This window comes from Labeo rohita, chromosome 6, assembly GCF_022985175.1.
Source record: "Labeo rohita strain BAU-BD-2019 chromosome 6, IGBB_LRoh.1.0, whole genome shotgun sequence".
Classification (NCBI taxonomy): Eukaryota; Metazoa; Chordata; class Actinopteri; order Cypriniformes; family Cyprinidae; genus Labeo; species Labeo rohita.
In genome coordinates this window covers 19,035,510-19,053,640 of record NC_066874.1, presented here as the reverse complement: position 1 = coordinate 19,053,640, position 18,131 = coordinate 19,035,510, and the positions used below count along the sequence as shown (strand labels likewise).

General features: G+C 35.7%; 2 protein-coding genes across 11 annotated transcripts in view; one reads left to right on the top strand and one right to left on the bottom strand.

Moving 5' to 3' along the window:
• The window catches only part of lrrc7 (leucine rich repeat containing 7), a 135,216-nt gene extending 128,719 nt beyond the window's left edge, over window positions 1-6,497 (top strand). For 9 of the 10 annotated variants that reach the window (XM_051111795.1, XM_051111792.1, XM_051111794.1 and 6 more), the window contains 3 exons: window positions 1,721-1,813; window positions 2,698-2,772; window positions 6,072-6,497. In XM_051111795.1, the coding sequence (XP_050967752.1) occupies window positions 1,721-1,813; window positions 2,698-2,772; window positions 6,072-6,179 (276 nt within the window). In that variant the 3' untranslated portion in view covers window positions 6,180-6,497. The remainder of the gene's footprint in view (window positions 1-1,720; window positions 1,814-2,697; window positions 2,773-6,071) is intronic. The other variant, XM_051111799.1, reaches the window with a different exon arrangement.
• Window positions 6,498-8,269: 1,772 nt separating this feature from the next.
• Window positions 8,270-17,190, bottom strand: lrrc40 (leucine rich repeat containing 40). Its single transcript, XM_051111802.1, is given in 16 exon segments — window positions 8,270-8,777; window positions 8,926-8,980; window positions 8,983-9,110; window positions 9,575-9,652; window positions 11,209-11,319; window positions 11,411-11,518; window positions 11,597-11,705; window positions 11,842-11,887; window positions 11,997-12,087; window positions 14,172-14,344; window positions 14,427-14,569; window positions 14,655-14,778; window positions 15,008-15,137; window positions 16,128-16,201; window positions 16,511-16,692; window positions 16,971-17,190. Coding segments are annotated over 16 exon segments (1,803 nt in total). The 5' UTR covers window positions 17,116-17,190; the 3' UTR covers window positions 8,270-8,671.
• Between the last annotated feature and the right edge of the window lie 941 nt (window positions 17,191-18,131).

Sequence of the window (18,131 nt, the reverse complement as noted above, 5' to 3'; positions counted from 1 at the left end):
TAAAAAAGGTAAAACTTTTTATTTTACAATTATGACAATTTTCTGACCATTTTCTTCTCAGAATTCTTTATTTATATCTCGCAATTCTGACCTTTTCCTCAGAACTGCGTAAATGCTTGTATAACTATACATAGATATTATAGGTATAATACAGTGTGCAATGCTGTTCTGAAATGAGGCAAAGTTTTTGTTGTTGTTGTTTAATTTTTTTTTTTTTTTTCAATCAAATGTAAAATCATGTCCCAGTCACATTTTCTTGGTTAAATAAACATTACTTACACTATCAGAAAAAATATTTTTACATTAGCAAGGTGAATCAATATTCTATTTATTAAAGCCAAGTATGAATCTCATCAAGTCAGTGTTTTTAAGCATTTTACAATTATTTCAAAATAATAACTCAAGGCAGTAACAATTTCAACAATATATTTTATTTGTGAACTTATATTCAGCTTTTCTTTTTAATAGTTAACTTCTAACTATTTTTGAATTTGTTGGATCATAAAAAGCTCATCATCAAAGCTTGGTAAATATTGGTTACAGACACAGAAATGTACTTTAAATTTCACCAAGCTGTTAGTGCCGATAGCCTTGTGGTTAGTGTGCCAACATATACGCTCATGGCGACTCGAGTTCAATTCCCGTCTCGGGTTCCTTTGCCGATCCCACTCCCCTCTCTCTAATACTTTATGTCATCTCTCCATTGTCCAGTTTGAATAATAAAGTAACAAAAGCCCAAAAATATAACTTAAAAAAAAAAAAAAATCACCAAGCTGATTACTCACTTAAAACTCCCACAGATCATGTTTTTAGGCAAGGTTGCCAGGTTTTCACAACAAAAGCAGCCCAATTATTTTTCTAGAGGAGTTCCCCAGTAAAACTCGCGTTCAGGGGGGTAAAATACACGTTTTATTTGGTAGAGTTCCCCTAGTACAGTTTGCATGCCAGGGGCTAAATATTATATTTTTGGTGTCGCTTCTATCTGCGGACATTAAAAACAACCCGCGGCAACAGTGTTAAAGTAGTCCAATTCCGCGGAAAAAACGTAGACTTGGCAACACTGATTTAAAGTCTTATTTTGATGTAAGAAAGTGGTTATATGTAAATGTGTGAGTTGGTGACTCACTTTTTTAAATTAGTCTTCCCATTGACGCCATTATATTGTTCATTCAGACTGATTCCCGAACGCGGAACACACATGAATACGAGGCGGGATTTATCACATGAACCAATAACAGCCGATCATAACCAGTCATATCCCATCATATCGCGATGAAGCCATTGCCTCCTCTCATGTGACTTTTCCCTATTCTTTCTTAATTACCCCCCACCGCCAAACCCACCTAGGGGGTCTCTTAAAACTCACTGGGCTCAACAGCTGATTTCGCTGCTGAACGATGTTTCTTTAGAAAAAAATGAGTGATCTGAACACTTTTTAATGTTATGTTTTGTGCTACAATTTTTTTTTCTCATCCAATATTTCCTCAGAGGAAACGCTCCGGTACAATACGTCACATGACTAAACATCAGCGTTTTTGAGTACCTCCATTTTCACAGTCCACACCACAACAAAAATGGCATTTTCAAATTTATCCACTTGAAAGTGTCTTCAAAAAGCTCCATCTTCGAAAGACAAAAACACGGCCTCAGTGTGGATGAAAAGCCAAAATGTAGAGAAAGAGATGAATTGACCTGAAATTCTGTTTTATGTTGTTGACAGCTCTGTGTGAGGATCGAGAAGAACCCTGGCCTTGGTTTCAGCATCTCAGGGGGAATCAGTGGACAGGGGAACCCCTTCAAGCCCTCGGACATGGTAAGACCATTTCACTTGGTTTTAAAGGACAGAGCATAATGTAATATGCTAATTCCAGCATTTCATTCTCAGAAATCGCATTAAAACGATGCTTTATATAGAACAAAATCAAAGCCATCTCTCTTCAGTTAGTAAAGTGTGTCTCTCAGTAGAGTTACCATGGAAACATGCGCTACTGCAATGCACAACCTTGCACACCAGCTGACTGCATTACCTTTTAACCTTTTCATGTCTTGGCAACATTTACCGATAGTTAAAACCAAAGTGTTTTGTGACTCAAATGTTGCTGAAGCACATGAAAAAAGACATTCTGTTTCCATTTCATATGTAGCTTTATGTTAGGAATGTGTATTATATTGTGTTTAGATAGAAAATGTCAATTTGCATGAAAAAGTGTCATTCTTTTTTTCCCATAAGGTTTTCAACATAGCATAAAGATTGCTTGTGTTGTGTATCGGTGCTTTGGGGTTCTTCTAACAAGCCGAATCCCCGTGAGCCCTGAAGAAATGATGTTAAGTTTGGTGGACTCTCAACATGTGGCGCCAATAATAAGACTTCATATGTGTTGACATGGCGCATATTGATGGGTCCCACATGTAATTTAAATCCGTATGCTTTATAATCTCTGCCTTGATACCAGCACAAAAAGAGTCACTAACAAATACTCTATTCTGTTTATCAGTTTAACATTTTTACTTGTTAAAAACTAATCATTTTATAGATGAAGGTCATTATTTGATAGCATTTACTAGCCGTTTGAACTTATTAGACAAAAAAAAAAGAGAGAGAGAAACAAAGGAAAATCTAAATCCAGATTAAAAGGCAAAGATTCTAAACCATAGTCACCATGTGGTTCCTAACCTCATATCACTTTTGACTTATAGGGTATCTTTGTTACTAGGGTACAGCCTGATGGACCTGCCTCCAACGTTCTTCGACCAGGGGACAAAATTCTGAAGGTAACACTGTTCTCCATCACATTGTCCCACAAGTGACAATGCATCTTCCGCCACACTGCCAGTGGAGGGCTTTGCATGTGGCATTAAATGTCCAGTGTGTATGTGTGTGAGTGTGTGTTTGTGTCTCAAACAAGTGAGCATGGACCTTTGTTTTGTTTGTCCAACTTTTTTACATGCGTTAATGTTCTAATTTTAAAAAGCAGATATTAACATTTTAAGCTGCCACATGTCTTGTAAGTCAATTAAATGGCATGGAATTCTATATTTTACGTTTTAAAATATACATTTGTGGATTCATATTACATCATATATTATAAAATGACTGTAAAACTGTGAAAGAGACTAACCAACAACGCCAACTACCTCAATTTACATTTTACTTTGTGACGCAGATTGAATCTGGTCTTTTTGAAGTGTAGTGAAATGTATCCCTTCACCTCCCAAAAATTGCTAAATAAATAATCATAATAAAATAATTCTAATATGCTGCTTTGGTCGTTAAGAAAAGGTTTCATTGGTTAAATGGTTAGTTCACCCAAAAATTAAAATTCTGTAATTGATTACTCACCATCATGTTGTTCCAAACCCGTAAGACCTTTGTTCATTTTCTGAACACAAATGAAGATATTTTTGATGAAATCTGAGAGTTTTCTGATCCTGCATTGACAGCAACGCAACTACCACGTTCAAGGCCCAGAAAGGTAGTGAGGACATTGTTAAAATAATCCATGTGACATCAGTGGTTCAACCGTAATGTTATGAAGCTAAGAGAATATCTTGTGCACAAAGAAAACAAAACCACACGCAAACGTTGTGGTACTTTTGTAAACATGCGTCAAAAAAATTAAGAAATTGTTGAACAAAGTCATTATTTCTTTTCTTTTTTGCACATAAAAAGTATTCTCATAGCTTCATAAAATTAAGGTTGAACCACTGATGTTACATGGACTATTTTAACAACGTCCTTACTACCTTTCTGGGCAGTGTTGCCAAGTGTGCGGTTTTCCTGCGGAATTGGGCTACTTTAACAGTGTTTCCGTGGGTTGTTTTTGATGTCTGTGGGTTGAAGCAACCCCACTAATGTCATATTTAGCCCCTGAAATATGAATTTACCAGAGGAACCCCGACAAAAAAAAAAAAACATGTATTTCGTTCCCCGGAATGTGATTTTTAACGGAGGACCCCCCCCTTGAAATGCGACTGAGCTAGTTTTGAGTAGCAACTGGGTGGGTTTTGTTGTAAAAACCTGGCAACCCTGTTTCTGGGCCTTGAACAGTTGCTTTGCTGACTAAACAAGGTCAGGAAGCTCTCAGTTTGTGTTCCGCAGATGATTGAAGGCCTTGCAGGTTTGGAACGATATGACGGTGAGTAATTTTGACAGAATTTTCATTTTTGGGTGAACTATCTTTAACATTAGTTAACAAGATTAGTTAACAAGAACTAACAATGCACAATACTTGGACAGCATTTATTAATATTAGTCAAAGTTTAAAATTTAAATTTAAATTTAAATTTTAATTTTAATTTTTTAAATGCAAAATTTGTATTGGGTGGCTTTAATTAATGCACTATGGACTAACATGAACAAACAATGAAATACATACACTGCCCTCCAAAAGTCTGGAAACGCCCTAGAAGAGTGGGGGTTTGGACAATATTGGCATGAATCCTTTTTAGTTTGTGATAATTTTGCACTGATAAGGGACAACACAAACTACAAAAACATATTTTATTACATAAACAGTTTATACATAGAAAAACTTTTTTTTCGATTCATCAAAATATCCACCATCAGCGGCTATTACAGCTCTGCATAATCTGGGCCTAAATTCATTGTATTCTGAACTTAATTAGCAGTCAATTGTTGACGCTATTAAGATGTGCTGACCCAAAAAACTTTTAAAAACCTGGGCCAAGTTTAAACCAGTAACCAGGCATCAAAGCTGACAAAGGGGCATGTCTGACTTTGACATGTATATATTGCTATTATTATGTAATCAAAATGAAAATTATTATTGCTGGTCTTCAATGACAATGTCAAGTTACTTCAATGTATTTGCACCAAAAAAGGATTTATGCTGATATCGTCCAAAACCACACTTTGCCACGGGTGTTTCCAAACTTTTACAGGGCAGTGTATTTTTCTAATTAACATCAAGAAAGATTAAATGCTTTAAAATATATTTTTAGCTAGTCTCAGTTTCAGACGTCACGCCCATGGAACGCTGGCTAAACGTCTAATGCATAAGGCACACTTAGCTGAAAACACTTAAGGAGTTTCGAAGTCGTCTGTTATTGTGGCGACATTTCCATACCCTTAAACATGACATGGCACAAAACGAAACTTAATTGTTGCATTACCTGTCAGTCGAATGGCCTCTTGGGCGGTCCTTGGCCATTAAAAACGGCCAAGGTTCCCAGACCTTCCGCCGTCAGTCTGAAGGTCTGGCCACGTGAGACAAATTTTTAGCTAACTTAGCTAATGCATTCAACTTATTGTAAAGTGTTACCTACTTATAACTGTCAGTACTGAAAACAGCTGTGCTGCTTAATATTTTTGTGGAAACCATGATACATTTTTCTTTGATTAACGGAAAGTTCAAAAGAACAGCATTTATTTCAAATAGATTTTTATAACACTCTAAACGTCTTTACTGTGACCTTTGATCAATTTATAACATCTTTACTGAATAATTAAAAAAATTGTAATAAACTGAATTGTAATAAACCCTTTTGAATTGTAATATGTGAATGTAATATTCATTTTTACATGAACAGTAATTGAAAATTACGTTAAAAAACGAAAACAAATTGCTATTCAGGTAGTACGTGTTTCCATATTTTGCCGAAACAAAAAGCCTGGCATTGCTGCCTTACTTAAACAGGGGCAATCCAGCCTCTGTGTGCCTAAATAACTTTATGGGAAGTTATTGGGCTGTCTCTTGGTTTTATGTGTTGCTGCCACTAGAATGGCCTGCAGAAAGCAGCTCCTTCTCTTTCCACAGATCCAGAGTGTCTAAAGACCAGCTTCTTTCCACTTTCTCTCCTTTTACAGCATGATCTCCCGTGTGCATCTTTCTCTCTCTCTCTTTTCTCTCCTTCACAGTGTATATCTCTTTATCCTCTTTGAGCTAGGCCTGTTCCCAGCCCTCCTGTGCTGCCGTGCCTGTTCCTGCCCCCCCTCTCCCTCCCTCTGTTCCTTCGTTCCTCCCTCCCTCCCTCCCTCCCTCCCTCCCTCCGTTCTTCCATGCCTCTCCCGGTTCATTTTGTTTACCATGTGCTTCATTCTTGCATTGCAGGCCAACGGACATAGTTTCTTACACATGGAGCATGAAACTGCAGTGTCTCTTCTGAAGAATTTCCCGAAAACTGTGGACTTGGTAATCTTAAGGGAGAGCACAACATAAATATTTTTATAGCTTAAAGACTTCTCAGCCAGATGGAACACAGGAACTTGTACATCTTCTTTTTATCTAGGAACAATTTTGCCAATTGCTGGACCAATGGCAAATTCCAGTGCCAAATGTACACTAGAGGACATATCTAATAACGTTACATATGGCTTACACATTCTACACGAACATACATTGGTTGAAATCTTTCGTTGATGTTGCTGATATTCTTCTTTATCTCAGCCTGTGGCTGTAAGTGGGTGCATTTTTTCCTGCTTATTTATATGGCGTATTATTTTGTACCTATTTTTCCTAGCAGCTTTTCGGTTTAATCTTGGAGCATGAAAGCACATCTGCTTTTAAGGACATTTACCCACCATAACACTGCCTCAACTTTGTAAATGCCTTGTGTAAATATATACATTTACAAGTCTAATGTGACAAGAACGTAGAATGTGAATGAAAGACGCATTGATGATTTTCTAACGCGTCGATGAGTTTTTGTAAGACATCCTCCTCACGAAAACAACGATTTAGGGAAATCCAAACAGTCCCCTTTTAATCTTGAGAAATGCTAACGTTCTGTATTTGCACAAATCAAATGACAGAAAAGATTCCCAAAGCAATATTTCTTCCATTTTTGTGGTTTTCCTGCAGCACCCTCTATTGGTATTCTCAAATTTTTCAGGGTGGGTCTTACTCATTTGCAAAGTAATGTAAATGTACATTTCCATTTTTTTTTTTTTTTTTAATTCCCACATACCTTTGTTTGCTGCCAGGAAAATTCGTACACGTTTATTGGCAACGCAGTTTTTCTATCTAAAAATGTACTTTCATATCACATACTACAGTTGAAGTGAAAAAGAAGGCAAAAAAGCTTAATTCCAGTTGCTTTGTTGTTGTTTCGCTGCTTTAAGGTTTTTAAATATTTTTTTAAATGGAATAACAAAGGGAATTCCTGTCATAATAAAACGGACTAGATACAGTGTACACATGTAAGGCTTTACTGATTAGAGCATGCTTTCACTCTTAAACTTGTTTTATTAGGATGCTTATTAGGGGTCAATGTGTTTTGGACAAAGCGTTTTTATTTTTGGTTTTGTTTTGTTACATAACCTTTTTTTTTTTTGGCCTTTTTTTTTATAATTTATTTAAATCATTCGTTGTGATAAACAGTGCCATAATATCCCTCAAAAAAAAAAAAAAAAAAAAAAATCCTGGGCATGTTTCAAATGTTGCTAAAAATGTAGCATTTAGAAGGAGAGTTTCGAGCCGAAATGCACTCTGAAAGACCCCGACACAACACCCACTGCATTTAGCTTCAGAGAAATATTGTTGATTATTAAATAAAGATTATTATGGATGATGCAATTGTTCAGATACTCTTGTGAAAGAACATTTGATAATGATTATTTTTACTAAATGTTTTCAAATGGTTTCTAATATATTGATATAATTAGCTATGCTCAAATTGTTAAATTTTATAAAGAACACAAAACCAATGTATGGACGGAGAGTTTGATCGCGAGGGAAGGAAACACTAGAAACAAATATGTACAATTCTTTCTAAAGTAATTGTGAATTTGTGTCATAAACATATATATGTATATGAATATACAAATGGTCATTTTTGTATGTGTTTAAAGACCTATTGAATATAAAAGGTAATATATGGTACTATTCAGTCTAATTGCAGTATTGATGTAAATAACTATGAATGGAGACATTTAAATAATTTATTCCAATAGATTGTGAATGTACTTAAAGCTTTCTGCAGTATTAAGACTTACTGAACTTGAATGCCGTTTCATTTTTGTGCAAAAAGTAATTATATCTAGAAGAAATTATTCAATTTAGTTCAAAAGAATTAGTGACAATTTATCATATCATTTATTTGCACATGCAAGTTTACTCCTTCCAATTTTTTTCTGTATTACCGCAAATATGTAATTGATGACATATATTCTGTGTCTAGAATGCATTTTGCAGATGAGATATGTACATATTTAAAATAAATTTTAGTTAAAAAAATTCAAATAACAAACCTGTATAAAAAGGAGAAGAACGTCCAATGCTGTTCAGCAAATATTGGAGCCATTTTCGGCTTTGGAGTACAGAATTTTTTCAGTATCTAAGAGGTGTTTTGAATAATGTATCTTTATTGTACAAATAATAAAAATGTCACTATTGTTACTACTTGTCATTCTGTGGTCCTTTATGGATGATTAAAAGGTCTTTATTTTCAAAACGGAAAATACAAACATTCCCACTGAAAAGCAATTACAAAATGTATAACTTGAACACACGTTTTAGTTCATTTGGTTGATAAAGTCTTAACTTCATTTCAAAGCATGCTCAAGTTTTGTTTATAAAACATCATTTTTAAGGGTAGCGTGGCAGGAGATGATTTATTGTGTCTTGTTGTTTTTATACCGTCAGGGAGTGCAAATAATCAAAGTGTTATGGCACAAGAATCGTTGTGGTTAAAGTTACATTAAACGAGAAGATTATGTTGGAATACGACTTCGGAGATACTCAAGGACAGCATCCGTTCCTTTACTGAGGATGGCGGCTCTTGGATTACGGAAAGGATTCCCATCAAGCATTAGAGCCCTGAAGATGTAAGATAAATCATAAAATCATACTTAACTAACAAGCTCAAGACCTAATAATCTTAGTTTTTGTCCAATACTTGCGCTCTCGGTTTCATTCAGGTAAAATATGTCTACATACTAAAGGAGGAAGAAAACATTACACTTACCTCAGACTTGTACAGTTGCCAAGTTCAGGTGGCACCTGCATTATATCATTGTTGACAGATCCAGAGTAGATAGCCTATTTAGAGTCTTCATTTGGACTGGATCAATGCCTCCAACTTGATTGTTACTGATTAAAATAGTCTCAAGGGATGAGACGCGGTACAGCACTTCTGGGAAAGACTTGAACCTGAAGAGAAAAGTAAATAACTATTCAGAACACAAATAACAAAAACAAACAAACATCAAAACAGTGATATTATTTATGTTTTGCCAAACTAATTTGTTATATTTGCTCATTTTACATGGCAGGGTTGCCAGTCAAATAACCAGCTCAATAACCATATTCTAAATATCAAACTTAAAATATGTCATTTCCATACCTGAAATACATATTTTACAGTCATTCTTATGCACGTTGATAACAAACACAGCTTAAAGGTTTCCTACCAGTGGCTCTACTTCACAAAACCTAACTAGTGCTGTTTTATCATCAGTAGAATGCAAAAAAAAAAACAAGCATTCCAAACAAGCATTTCAGTCAAATATAATCTATGCAATATTTTAAACCATTTTAAGATCAATCCACAGCAATAGTTTAAAATTAACCCAATTCCATGGAAAAAAAAATGGAATGATAATGGTAGAACCTACCTATTAAAAGACACAATAACACTCCGCAGCTTGGTCAAGCCTTCCAATTCCATTGGCAGTGAGGTCAATAGATTGTTTCTAAAAAATAAAAAGAACAAATGAGTTCAGTACACTTTGTTATAGTAAATTATGGCAATGTCACTGTTATGTGACCTCTGAGCTCACTTTAAGTAATATTTTGCTTTAAAGTGACATTTATCAGAGAACAAAATATCTAAAAATAAGCTTAGTCATTTAAAAATCTAGATATAATTTTTGTTCTTTGCAAACTTTCCATCAACTACAGTGCCTTGCAAAAGTATTCATACCCATTCCATTGTTTTTTTTTTTTTCATGTTTTATGTTGCAGCCTTATGTTAAACTACTTAAAATTACTTTTTCCCCCACATGACTCTACACACCAAACACCATTATAACAACTTTGCATATTTATTAGAAATAGAAAACTGAAATGATGACATTGCATAAGGGGTATTACATATCACTTGTAGTTGTTACTACACTTCGAGTGGCAAATTTATTCAGATGAGTATGATTTGGAAAGGCAAACACCTCTCAGAAAATGTCTAACACCTGAAAATGAATATCAGAGCAAAAAAACCAAGCCCTAAGGTTAAAAAAAAATCTGCTGCATTGAAGGTTCACAGTAGCCTGTAGCCTCCATTATCCACAATCCAAGGTTTGGAACAACTAGGACTCTTCCTAGAGTTGGCCTCCTTCTGGCCAAACTGAGCAATTGATAGAGAAGGGCTCTGGTTGGAGTGGTGACCAAAAAGCTGACAGTCTCTCTAGTTTAGCTCCATGATCATATATGCAGATGAAAGAAACTTACAAAAGGACAAACATCACTGCAACACTCCACCAATCTGGGCTTTATGGCAGTGTGGCCAAACTCAATCCTCTCTTCAGTGAAGACACACGAAAACCCACTTGGAATTTGCAAAAAAAAAGGACCCTCAGACTGTGAGAAACAAGATTCTCTGGTCTGATGAACCTCAATTCCAAGCATCATGTTTGAAGGAAACTAAGCACTGCTTAACACCTGCAGAGTAGCATCCCAAAAGTAAAGTGTGCTGGTAGCAGCCTTATGCCCTGGGGTACGTAAATGTCCTTGAGTGGTCCAGCTAGAGCCTTGGGTTGAAAGCAGTCAGACATTTCTGGAGAAACCTGAAAATGTCTGCCAGCCCCCATCCAAGCTGACAGAACTTGAGAGGTGGAGAGGTTTGGAGAAGAATAGCAGGTAATTGCCAAATGCAGATATGCAGAGCTTGAAGCTGTAAAGGTGCTTCAACTAAGTACTTAGTTAAGGGTATGAATACTTATGCAATCTACTAATTTCAGTGTTTTATTTTTAATACATTTGCAAAGTTACAAAGAAGTAATTTAAAGCAGTTTAACATAAGGCTGCAACATAACAAAACGTGAAAAAATGAGGGTATGAATATTTCCGCAAGGCACTGTACTGTATATAATTACTGTAGTTTTTCCCCTTTGTGCCATCTTAAAAATAGCACTCTAGCTGAAGGAGTACAATTTTCAGAGGATGTGGCAAAAACAATTGTAAACCACTGAATTAGCAGAATAAAATCTTTAAATTGGAGCCTTAAAAGCACATAAATTAAGTTAAGAATTACCTGAGATCTATATGCACCAGTTGTTTCAACTTGGAAAAGTCCACTGGAATGGTTGTTAGCTTGTTAAACCCAAGATTAATGTCTGCTAGGGTGTCTTTCAGCTCTATAATTCTGCAGGAAATGAGAGAATAGTTTTAAGCATTATAAGTGTTCAGTAAATCTTTGAAACGCTTCTAATGAGATGGAACAGTCATATGTGTACCTGGGAGGAACTGCCGTCAGCTGATTTTTGCTGAAGTTCACATTGGCCACAGGACTGTCATCAACTGCGTCAAATACATCATCGGGAATGGATGCCTCATGTTTCTCACTATTTAAAATGCAAATCTTTAATGTTAAATATACAAAATCCTGCTCTCAAGTCACTTAGAAAACTTTTTTTTATTACCTGTAGTCTAGTGTTTTCAGAGTTTTGATGGCATGCACATTGATTTTAGCTTGGCTTGGGAGGGTCATTGCTGTTTTTGGCTCTTCTTTCAAGCCCCCATCTGGTTGCTCTACATTTCAAACATGACAAAATCCACATCAATGTTACAAAAGAGAAACTTCTTTGTCTTTTTTTATAGTAAATGAGGTTGTATCATACTGAAAAACTACACTGTGCTAAATCTTTAAATGATTACGTAGACTTACCTTGTATTCGACTTCTGAGATATTTCAGGAGTTCACCAGTGCCTTTCTGTATAGAATATATTGTTATATCATAACTGATGCATTTCAGACTTTTCCAGTATTGTATCTGGGATCAGAAAAAGCTCTTTTACAGCTGTGATATGTTGAACACTTACAGTCAGAAGGTCTCTGCGGATTGTCCTCAATGGATTGCCCTCCAAAGCCAAAGACTTCAGTTTGGGTAAAGTGCCAAGTCCACATGGCAGACTGTTTCACAAAAGAGAGAGACTTATTATAATTTTCTTTCTTCTGCAAGACACAACAGAAGATCTTATGTTCCATAGAAGAAGGCCATACAGGTTTGGAATGACATGAGGGTGAATAAATGATGGCCTTTTTTTATATTCACTATACCTGTAAGTCACAAAGTCTTAGGTCATTGAATGGTTATGGATGTTATATCAATGTTGTGGAACCAGCTTGTTTAAAAATCATCCAAAATACAGACCAAAATTTATGTTTTTGCCCCCATTTTTCATGAGCTGAACTGAAAGACTATTTCTATGTACACAAAAGGACTATTTCCCTCAAATATTGTTCACAAATCTGCCTAAATCTGTGTTAGTGATAATCACAATAGCCGCGATAATCCATCCATTGGAACTGGGAATCCACTCCAGGAATTGTGTATAGATCCTTGCAACATGGGGCCGTGCATTATCATGCTGCAACATGAGGTGATGGTCATGGATGAATGGCACAACAATGGGCCTCAGGATCTCGTCACGGTAACTCTGTGCATTCAAAATGCCATCAATAAAATGCACCTGTGTTCGTTGTCCATAACATATGCCTGCCCATACCATAACCCCACCGCCACCATGGGCCACTCGATCCACAACGCTGACATCAACAAACCGCTCACCCACACGACACCATACAAGCTGTCTGCCATCTGTCCTGTACAGTGAAAACCGGGATTCATCCGTGAAGAGAACACCTCTCCAAAGTGCCAGATGCCATCGAATGTGAGCATTTGCCCACTCAAGTCGATTACAACGACGAACTGCAGTCAGGTCGAGACCCCGATGAGGACGACAAGCATGCAGATGAGCTTCCCTGAGACGGTTACTGACAGTTTGTGCAGAAATTCTTTGGTTATGCAAACCGATTGTTGCAGCAGCTGTCCAGGTGGCTGGTCTCAGACGATCTTGGAGGTGAAGATGCTGGATGTGGAGGTCCTGGGCTGGTTTGGTTACACGTGGTCTGCGGATGTGAGGCTGGTTGGATGTACTACCAAATTCTCTGAAACGCCTTTGGAGATGGCTTATGGTAGAGAAATGAACATTCAATTCATGGGGAACAGCTCTGGTCGACATTCCTGCAGTCAGCATGTCAATTGCACGCTCCCTCAAAACTTGCGACATTTTGGTCAGTGTACTTTGGATTTTTAGGTTCACTAACTAGGATATATATAGTTTTATGGAAGCCCATTTCTGCCACTTAATAAAAAATAAAATAAGGTAATTGCTACTTTTTCTCTCACAATTTTGACTTTTTTCTCGCAGTTCTGATTTCTTTTTCTCAGAATTTTGAGATATAAACTCGCATTAGCCTGTTATAAAGTCAGAATTGTAAGATATAACGAGTCTAAGAAATCAACTTGCAATTCTGAGAAATAAAGTCAGAATTATAAGATATAAACTTGCATTTCCCTGTTATAAAGTCAGAATTGTGAGATATAAACTCGCATTTGACTGTTATAAAAAAGTCAGAATTGTAAGAAATTGTAAGATATAAATTCACAATTCTGACTTTTTTTTTCCTTGAATTGTGTGATAAAAATTCACAGATGCAAGAAATAAAGTCAGAATTGTATAATTCTGAATTTTTCTTGCAATTGCGAGTCTGTATCTCACAATTCTGACGTTTTTTCTTGGAACTCTGACTTTTTTCAGAACTGAGAACTGAGATATAAACTCGCAATTGTGAGTTATAAAGTCTAATTTTTAGGTGAACAAAAAAAGACTTTATTTTCTCAGTATTGCAATTTTATATCTCACAATTCTGACTTAACTCGCAATTGCGTGTTATTAAAAAAAGTCACAATTACGAGATATAAACTCGGCAATTCTGAAAAAAGTCCTGAAAAAGGTCAGAATTGCAAGTTTGTATTGCATTTCTAAGTTATATCTTTAAATTCTGAGTTTATATCTTGCAATTCTTACATTATAACTCGCAATTGCGAGTTTTCTTCTATAGTTGGTTTGAAAGTCACTACTGCTTACTGCTACAAAGCACAGCACATTTAATATTTTACAGTATACATAACAATAACATATGCCCAGTACCTGCTGATGTCATTGTTAGTAAGATCCAGGCGCTCCAGGCCTTGCAGTAGGGTTATTTCTTCAGGAAGGCTCTTCACCTTGTTATCACGGAGCTCCAAGAAACTCAGAGCACTCAAGTGCTTCAAATGGTCTGCCTCCAATATCTCAATTTGGTTGTTCCCACAATGGAGTTCCTTAATACATATAAACAGCCTTGTGTTAGCCTTTTTCTTAAGACAATCAGCTTATTTGACCACATCAGTGGTTGCGGTTTACCTTGAGTGTTTTACAGCAGGGCAGTTCAGGAACGAAGCGTAACTTGTTATGTCTTAAGTAAAGCTGCTCGAGGGACTCCATCTGAGCCAGGACGGGAGGAATGCTCTCCATCTGATTCCGGGAACAGTCCAGCATTCTCAGGTCTGTGAGGGATGACAGAAGAAAGATGAGTTCACAGGTTAATCAATAAATATGATACACAACTAACCTACTGCTGTCAAAACGTACTTTTCATTACACTGATGGCAGGAGGGAGACTCTTGAGCTTGTTACAGGACAAATTTAATTTCACAAGATTTTGCAGGTTCGACAGGCTTTCTGGAATGTCCATTAGATGATTGTTGGAGAGATCCTTTGAGAGGGAAGACAAGGAAACAGCTAAATAACGTAAATACTTTAGTATACATATTCAACATGACATCTTGAAATCACAGCAACATGTGGATCATGGAGACTTCTTTCAAAAACATAAAAAGAAAAAAAACCTTATCGGCCCCAATTTATTTTTGAATGGGGATCTGAGGATCTAGGCTTCCATAATGCTGCTTGTTGCTGGTCAAGACAAGATCTCAGTCACTTACAAGGTCATCCAAATTAACCAGCTGCCCCAAATCCTGGGGAATCTGTGCGATCAGATTCTGTTGCAGATGAAGACATCGTAGGTTTGTAAGTCTCCAAAGACCAGAAGGCAATTCCGTCAGTTTATTGTGACTGCAATGAGGACCAGGTATAATGACACAAGGTTTACACTCAAAATAGGCAGATACAAGTCAAAGTCAAATTAAAGTCAAAAGTTTTCATACACCTTGCAGATTCTGCAAAATGTTAATTATTTTACCAAAATAAGAGTGAACATACTAAATGCATGTTATTTTTTATTCAGAACTGACCTGAATAAAATATTTCACGTAAAAGACATTTACAAATAATAGTTGAATTTATAAAATTGACCCTGTTCAAAAGTTTACATACACTTGATTCCTAATACTGTGTTGTTACCTGAATGATCACAGCTGTGTTTTTTTTTGGTTTATTTTGTTTAGTGATGGTTGTTCATGAGCCCCTTGTTTGTCATAACTGCATAGTGCTCTTCTTCAGGTCCCACAAATTCTATGGTTTTTTAGCATTCTTGTGTATTTCAACCCTTTCCAACAATGACTGTATGATTTTGAGATCCAAGGACAACTGAGGGACTCTGTTGATATGCAACTATTACAGAAGGTTCCATCGCTCACTGATGCTTCAGAAGGAAACACGATGCAGAAACACGAAGAGCCGGAGGTGAAAACTTTTGAACAGAACGAAGATGTGTACATTTTTCTTATTCTGCCTAAATATCATATTTATTTCCACTTAGTACTGTCCTTCAGAAGCAACAGAAGATATTTATATGTTTCCCAGAAGACAAAATAAGTAAAATTTCCCCTGATCTTCAAATTCAAAAAGTTTCCACCCCCTGGCTCTTAATGTAAGAAAAAAAAAAAAACAGCTGTGGATCATTCAGATAACAACAGTATTAAGCTTCAAGTGTATATAAACTTTTGAATGGGGTATTTTTAAAAAAATTCAACTATTATTTTCTCGTGGAGAGAAACATCTTCTGCTCAGTACTAAAAAAACATGCATTTTGGTAAAATAATTAACATTTTGTAGATTCTGCAAGGTGTATGCAAACTTCTGACTTGTTGCCTCCATCAGTACCTCAATATGAGTTTCTGTAGTTGCTCTAGATCTCCAATAGAATCTGGCAGTGAGCTTAGTTGATTGTCATGGATCTGAAAAAAAAAAGGCAGCACAGAAAGCACAGGCAATTAATTAGACCCACAAACATGGGAATTTAAATACTAAGACATTATAAAAAGTTAAATTTATTTGCTATAAAAATATGAAAATTGTGGATAATATTAAAACACCCTACATAGTGTAATATAGTAATGTGTAGCTTATAGGAGTCGTTACATCGTTTTAACCACGGGAGAGTAGTCATATTTGTCCTTATGTTTATTTATTAAGGAACAGAATATACATTATTTGCATGCAGGATTTAGTTTGTAAAAACATTCTCGAACAAAATGAGAACCTACATCCAGGACAACCAGGGCAGAAAGGAGTTTGACGTCTTCAGAGAGATTCTGGAGTTTGTTGGAAGACAGGAGAAGTTTGGTCAAGTCTGTCTGTTCCCACCACCGATCTGCAGCCCCAAATGACAAGTTCTGCTGAGCTTCCTGAGGTGTGTCTATGTTCAGCCTCCACACACTCTGAGGAACTGAACACAAATACATTCACCACGGTAAACATTTCATCCCTCAGTATACAACTGTTGCCACAACTATTGCTGCTGCAGTACGTAAGTCACGATATTATCTCATTCAAACTTTTTGAACAGAAACCTGAACAAAATCTTTGGCATTTTAATGTATTTTTCCATGACATTAATGACAAATGTCATATCTGCTGTACGGTATTTTGAAGCCACAAACTACAGTTGCTAGAATCATTTTTGTGTAGTGCTGATATCGGATAGTGTTTTTCTAGTACTGTTACCTTCAGTTAGACCGCGCCCGGATAGATTGAGCTGTCCGCTCTTTCTGGCAGCTTTCAGTAACCCATATGGGACAGGATAGTCTTCTTTCTCCTGTCTGAATCCTGCTCTAGAATCCACATGTGCTCCTCGTTTGAAACGAGACATGAATGCAAAATATGCGATTAAAACACCTGTAAACGTGAATGAGGTTGTAGTGTTGTGAAGTAAACGATTGTAAACTGTAACTGTAATAAAAGTCCTCCAACTTTTTAAAATAAAAGTCCCGATGAACGAACGTTTTCAGAGTGTGACATATACATATAAACAGTAAATAAAATATTTCCACTGTAATTTAGAAATGTTACAAATATTACTAATATTTTCCAGTATAGTAGAATCTTTTTTATGATTTGTTGAGAAACATTAGTTGAGAAACATTCATTACACCTTCAACCATAGTTTTTGATATTAAATCTAAAACAAAACAAACAAAAAAACAAAATCAAGATTTTTTTTTTTCTTTAATGTCACAACCGTTCCCCCTTTGCTTATGCTGTGCTATGAAGTAATAATAATGACCCATTAAGTCCACTGTAGAATCCACTATGGTAAAATGATCAGCAGATGGTGCTATAAATGAACATAGACAACAGCTGTTGTGCAGCCAGACCTCATGATATAATCACTCATCTATAATAAAGACAGATAATAAAAAAGATGGAGCTTTTTTGTTTAATATATTAAAGTAAAATAGTAAATTGAAGGAAAACATGTAATTTTAATAATAATAAGACAAAGAATGTATTATTATAATTATTCATATTATTACAACTTAAATTACTCAATCTGATATAAACTACCAGTCAAAAGTTCAATCTAGAATACAGCAAAAACAGTAATTTTGTGAAATATTTTCACTATTTAAAATAACTGAATATTATGCTGATTTGCTGTTCAAGAAGCATTTTTCATTACTATTATTATCAATATGTAAAACAACTGAGTACTTTTTTTTTTTCAGGATTCTTTGATAAACAGAAAGATCCAAAGATCAGCATTTATCTGAAATAACAAAAAAAAAAAAAAAAAAAAAAAAAGACTTTTGTAACATTATACACTATACCACTTAAAAGCTTGGAGTCAGTATGATTTTAGATTTTTTATTTATTTTATTATTATTT